This window comes from Gekko japonicus, unplaced genomic scaffold (assembly GCF_001447785.1).
Source record: "Gekko japonicus isolate JY-2015 unplaced genomic scaffold, Gekko_japonicus_V1.1 scaffold6500, whole genome shotgun sequence".
In the NCBI taxonomy this organism is placed as follows: domain Eukaryota; kingdom Metazoa; phylum Chordata; class Lepidosauria; order Squamata; family Gekkonidae; genus Gekko; species Gekko japonicus.
This window is the reverse complement of record NW_015176630.1, coordinates 8,964-14,479: the sequence shown is the minus strand read 5'-3', so window position 1 is coordinate 14,479 and position 5,516 is coordinate 8,964. Positions and strand designations below refer to the sequence as shown.

The 5,516-nt window shown below is 49.5% G+C and overlaps 1 protein-coding gene across 1 annotated transcript; it reads right to left on the bottom strand.

The window, feature by feature from the left end:
* Positions 1 to 306: 306 nt before the first annotated feature.
* LOC107124148 (arylacetamide deacetylase-like 3) lies at positions 307 to 5,246 on the bottom strand. Its single transcript, XM_015427539.1, has 4 exons — positions 5,087 to 5,246; positions 2,827 to 3,027; positions 1,436 to 1,499; positions 307 to 1,302 (listed from the first exon to the last, which is right to left on the bottom strand). The coding sequence occupies exons 1-4, from the start codon at positions 5,244 to 5,246 to the stop codon at positions 531 to 533; spliced, it is 1,197 nt and encodes a 398-aa protein (XP_015283025.1). The 3' UTR covers positions 307 to 530.
* Positions 5,247 to 5,516: the final 270 nt, after the last annotated feature.

Sequence of the window (5,516 nt, the reverse complement as noted above, 5' to 3'; positions counted from 1 at the left end):
TGTGTTTACAGTTTTGACGGTTTGTTCTTGGCATATTCCCTTTCTTTGCCTAGGTCTCTCACTATGGCAGAAAGCCTCCCACTGTACCAGTATATCACTTCAGGGTACAACTCTAGGAATTGCTGGAAACATTGTTTCTCATCAGAGATGTAGCGTCACCAGCAATATCCCTGCCCCCCCCAACCCTCCCACTGTGAATTTAGGCAGACCGTGAGAAGGAGGGCAGGAAAGGCTGAGCCAGAGCTTGGCTCTCATAGCCCTTTCTTACATGTCCAGGGTTATGCCAACCACCAATTTGGGGTCAGGAAAGAATTTTCCTCCAGGCCAGACTGGCCCAGGGATCCTGGAGCCTTTTTGCCTTCCTCTGTGCATAGAACAAGGGGTCACTGAGGAGTAGGGGGGGGAGTTGTGAATTTCTTGCATTGTTCAGGGGGTTGGACTAGATGACCCGGCAACCCCTGCTCCATGTGTAAGGCCTAGCATGGACTGTTGCATATTTTAGCTGTCACAAAAGGTTGCAAAGAAACCTCTCACAAACCTTTGACAAAGTCTATAATACTGTCCACAATTTCTACCCCAGCCGGAAAAGTGAAAATGCCATTGTCGGCAAAGTTCAGAACCCCGTGAAACCCCTGTTCAGCATGGAACCACCCGACTTTCACCCCGCAGTCCTCCAGCCGTTTCTTGTACAACAGGCCGTCGTCTCGAAATACGTCGTACTCGCAGGTCACAATGAAAGTTTCAGGGAGCTCCTTGATGATGTGGTCTTCAGCAAAAATGGAAGAAAAGGTTTCTTCCAGCAGTTCTGGAATCCGCTTGTAAACCTCGGGCTTGTAAGGAGCAAGAGGCACCTCTCGGTAACCACGTTTAAATTTCTCGGGAATGTTATCGGCACTCACCCACTTTCGGTATTTCAGCCTAAAATCATCTGGCACATGAGAGCCTTTCAGGATATCATCTTTCAGAGCTAGGTCCTTATTCAGATACCGCAAGGCAAAATGTATTACGTTTTCCTGGCCCAAGAGTGGCATATTAGCATTCTGCACATAGGAAGGCAGGTTGAAGTCCATCGCTTGAATGCCAGCATAGATCAGTGCTTGAGCTCGTAGCTTGGGGAGGTCTGGTTTCTTCGTCAGTTGTTGGGCTACAACGGAAGTGAAACCGCCTCCTGCACTGTCCCCAAAGATGATGATTTGGGAAGGATCTACCCCATAGACCTCCGCATTTCGCATGAAGTGTGCAGTAGCTGCCAGACATTGCTTGTACTGACTGGGATACAGGTGCTCAGGAGACAAGCCATAGCTAGAAAGCCATAAGAAAGAAGCAGAGGGTTAGCTTACTTTGATTCCTTCGCGAATTGGATTGGATGGAGGAATTGATGTCAGATGGGAAGATGTGCATTTTTATTTATTGATACTTGGTTGAATTCACTTACCCAACAGCTACAAGTACTACATCAGCCTCCTTGGCAATTCTATTGCAAATGTCTTGATAGAAATCTAAAAAGAAAAAGAAAGAAAAAATTTGGAAAAGCAATTCACACATTTGGAACAGGAATTCAGAAAATATCTTTAGTATCATAAAGCTTTTTAGAGGGGGAAATAATATCTTATGATTCTCTTAATTTTGTAGGAACAAATCCTTCAGCAGCTGGGAGCAACAGATTAAGTATAAGGATTACAAAATTTTAAAAAATATAATCAATATTTCTCTCAACCTGGTTTCCAGTAGTTACCTATTTTTCGCATACCGACCTTTTCTCATATCCACCTTCTCTACACCAGCTTGGTGTAGTGGTTAACTGCGCCGACTCTAATCGGGGACAACCGGGTTTGATTCCCCACTCCTCCACTTGCAGCTGCTGGATGACCTTGGGCAAGCCATAGTTCTGATAAGAGCTGTTCTTGAAAAAAAGCCACTTCTTTCAGAGTTCTCTCAGCCCCACCTACCTCATAGGGTGTCTGTTGTGGGGAGGGAGGGAAAAGGAATTTGTAAGCTGCTCTGAGACTCCTCTGGGTAGTGAAGGGCAGGGTATAAATCCAATCTCTCTTCTCTCCTCTAGTAGATCCTCTACTATAAATGGACTCAATTCGAGAGGCTTGTTCTTCTCTGTGGCTTTTTTGGTGTTAATTTATATTCACTGTTGTAAATACTTTTAATCCTTAGTTATGGACGTAGTCAGGGGTCATTTTGGAGAAAAAGAGCTAGGGGAACTCATTAGCATAACTCATTAGCATATGCCACACACCCTGACATCACCGGAAGTGTGTCATAAGGCCACACACCCTGACATCACCGGAAGTGTGTCATAAGACCACACACCCCACCCCACCCTGGCCCCAGGCAGGCAGGGGTGGGGAGAGGCAGGGAGGAAGCAACTTACCCTCCCTCTTCTCCTGCCTCCTCCTGGCTGAATGAGGGCCGGAAGCGGGGCAGCCGGAAGCAGGGGGCGGGGCTTCGTCATGTGCCCCGCCCCCCGTACCTCACCCAGGGGAACTGCAATCTCCCGCTATCCCCCCCGAAATGACCTCTGGACGTAGTTGTATTGCATGTTTTTTAAAGTATTAGCTACATATAGACTTGTTGACTCCATTATTAGTTTAGCACTGCTTTCTATGTGTCCCGCCCAGGGTTGGGACTTAGGGACGGGAGGCGGCCGGGAGCCGATGGCCAGAGCAGCACCAACTCACCCCACTCCCCCACAACCGACAGCACCAGCAAACCCGCTGCCAAACGAGCCCGCCTAGGGCCGGGGCGCAGAGTCAGGAAGCAAGCGAGAGCCGGCTGCAGGCGTGTCGCCAACCCCCCCACGCCCCCGCACCTTACAGTGCCAGCTGCCTCGACGAGGATTGGCGTCCGTCGGGGGCCGGGAGGAGGAGCCCACCTCGCGGCGGGACAGGGGCAGGCCTGGGAGAGCAGGAGTCAGAGGAGGCAGCCAGAAGAAGCAACCCAGTCGCTGCCACCCCACTTGGGACTGCACCTCGTAGTAACTGGGCGGGGCGAGTGGAAGTGCCTTGGCGGGGTTCCCTATAAAGGGGCGAGGGGCTCAGAGAGCGGGAAGTCATGGGGGCCAAGGGGGTAATAAAAAGCAGAAGCCGGGAGACAGCCGGGGAGGAAGCAAAGGGACTGGCTGGGAGCATTCCAGATGGAACCTAGAGAGAGGGATTCCCAGGATACCAAGTGGGTATCAAAGCCAGAAACTCTGGGATGGGCAAGGGTGGCAGGAAGCCCACTCTGCTTACCCCGTCTTCTGAGGTTGCTCCTCCCGCTTCTCCTAGAGCCCTCATCTCGGCCCTCAGGACCCGTGACTGCCCGAGACCAGACTCTGAGGTTAGAGGAGGGGAGCGATTGGCCACGGCCAGCAGGGGGCAGACCCCCCCATCAAGGTCAGGCGTGACACTATGTTAAGTTTTTTATACAATCTATCTTATGTTATTCTTGTAACCAGGGGTCATTTCGTAGAAAAAAAGGTGCAGGAGCTCATTAGCATAACTCATTAGCATAACTTATTTGCATATGCCACATCCCCTGACATCACCAGAAGTGTGTCAGAAGGCAACACCCACCACTCAGGCTCCACTGGACTGTTCTGCTAACTATGGGGGTGGGGGATGCGCAGATCTGCCCTAGCAGCGGAGGGAGAGCTTGTAGCTGAATAAACCTTGGACGTAAAGGTGCCACTGGACTGTTTTGGATTTCTAGCTGGGGGTGGGGAATGTGCAGATTTGTGCAGGAAGGAGGGAGGGAGGGAGAGAGGGAGAGGGGGGAGAGAGAGAGAGAAAGGAAGGATTCTTGTTCCTCGTGGCCTGGGGTTGCTGGGAGCAAGGGGGTGGGGCTTGTTGCATGTGCCCGCCCCCTAGGCTCTTTACTGCTGGATCTCCGCTCCTGTGTGCTCCTGCAGGAAATGACCCCTGCTTGTAACAATATTCTAAACTGTTCAATAAAATTTAAAAAGAAAGATTTTTCTGATTTTAAACATATGAAATTACAACCTCAGTGGAAAACATCTTGATTTGGGTCTGTTCTTAGCAAAGCATTAGATAAATGACCGAGTTTATGTATTGATTCATTTAAACCATTAGGGTGATGCACTTTTCTTTTTAAAAAATTTGTGCTTAATTTTACAGGTTTTGAGAATTTGATATGTTTGTGTGTGCAATATAAAATGCAGGTATTTTACAGGAAAATGTCTGCATGAGGCAGTTGAAAGGGGCTTAGATACCTTCACTAATATGCATGGATTGTCCATAAGGTCGCCAACCTTCAGGTGGTGGCTGGGGATCTCCTAGGATTACAAATAATCTCCCGGTGACAGAGATGAGTTCAACTGGAGAAAATGGCTATTTTTTAATGAAAAGGTGGATTCCATGGTGTTATACCCCACTGAAGCCCCTCCCTTTCCCAAACCCCACCCTCCTCCAGCTCCACCTCTCCAAATCTCCAGGTATTTCCCAACCCAGAGCTGGCAACCCTACTTGTATAATCAGGGGTCATTTCGTAAAAAAGAGCTAGGGGAACTCATTAGCATAACTCATTAGCATATGCCACACACCCCGACATCAGGGGCCCAGCGGTGGACCTGCAAGGCCAGTGGGAGTGTGAGGAAGCCCCGCCAAGGCCCTCCCTGGCCCCAGGCAGGCAGGGGTGGGGAGAGGCGAGGAGGAAGCAACTTACCCTTCCTCTTCTCCTGCCTCCTCCTGGCTGAATGAGGGCTGGAAGCGGGGCGGCTGGAAGCAGGGGGCAGGGCTTCATCATGTGCCCCGCCCCCTGCACCTCACCCGGGGGAACTGCGTTCCCCCGCGTTCCCCCCCCGAAATGACCTCTGTGTATAATGGAGAAGCACAATCAAAAACAGGAATATTAGAATCCAACCAAAAGGAATACAGAATTCAATTGCATTCCTGTTTCCCCCTCCCCCTTGTATTTTTTAAAATTCTTCATTTGTACTCAGTTTGCCCCAAACGGAAGGCTTGCAATATCTTATTCTCCACTGACCCCAAAATAATATGACAAACATGAAACTGACTCAAATCCCATAAACGTGAAAATCTGTCCACAACACTATATGAACTCTCTGAACTCTCACCGATAGTTCCAACCAAGCCAGCTCCCCCGTGGAAGAGAACCATTCCTTTCCTCCGGCCAGCAGATGGCGCCTTAGGCTGGTAAACTCGGACGGGAACTCTATCGAAAAGCACATCTTTGGCAGAGAGACTTGGATCCAGACTGGACTTCATGATCCTCATTGTGAAGCGAATGAATTCAATCTGCGTGCAGATGCCCAACCTTTCGCAGATCTTCCCCTTGTTTCAAGAAAGGAAAGAAGATGGATACTGTAAAGTCTACTGAATATATTGGCTTTTTTAAAAAAGAAAACCTTCCGATTCACGATTACTAAGGTTATTTAATGTGATTTCTATGGACTTTTCTCCTATAAACGTTTGCCACAGGCTGCCTCCAGACGCCCATGGTGTGATCGCGTCGGCACGCAGCATTCCCCTCCGGTCCCTCGTTTA

Coding starts and splice junctions, on each gene's coding strand:
- LOC107124148 (XM_015427539.1), bottom strand. CDS start 5,246: ATGAGGATCATGAAGTCCAGTCTGGATCCAAGTCTCTCTGCCAAAGAT. Junction 3,028..5,086: donor TGGCTTGGTTGGAACTATCG/GTGAGAGTTCAG, acceptor GCCCCTTTATAG/GGAACCCCGCCAAGGCACTT. Junction 1,500..2,826: donor TCGTCGAGGCAGCTGGCACT/GTAAGGTGCGGG, acceptor TTTTCTTTTTAG/ATTTCTATCAAGACATTTGC.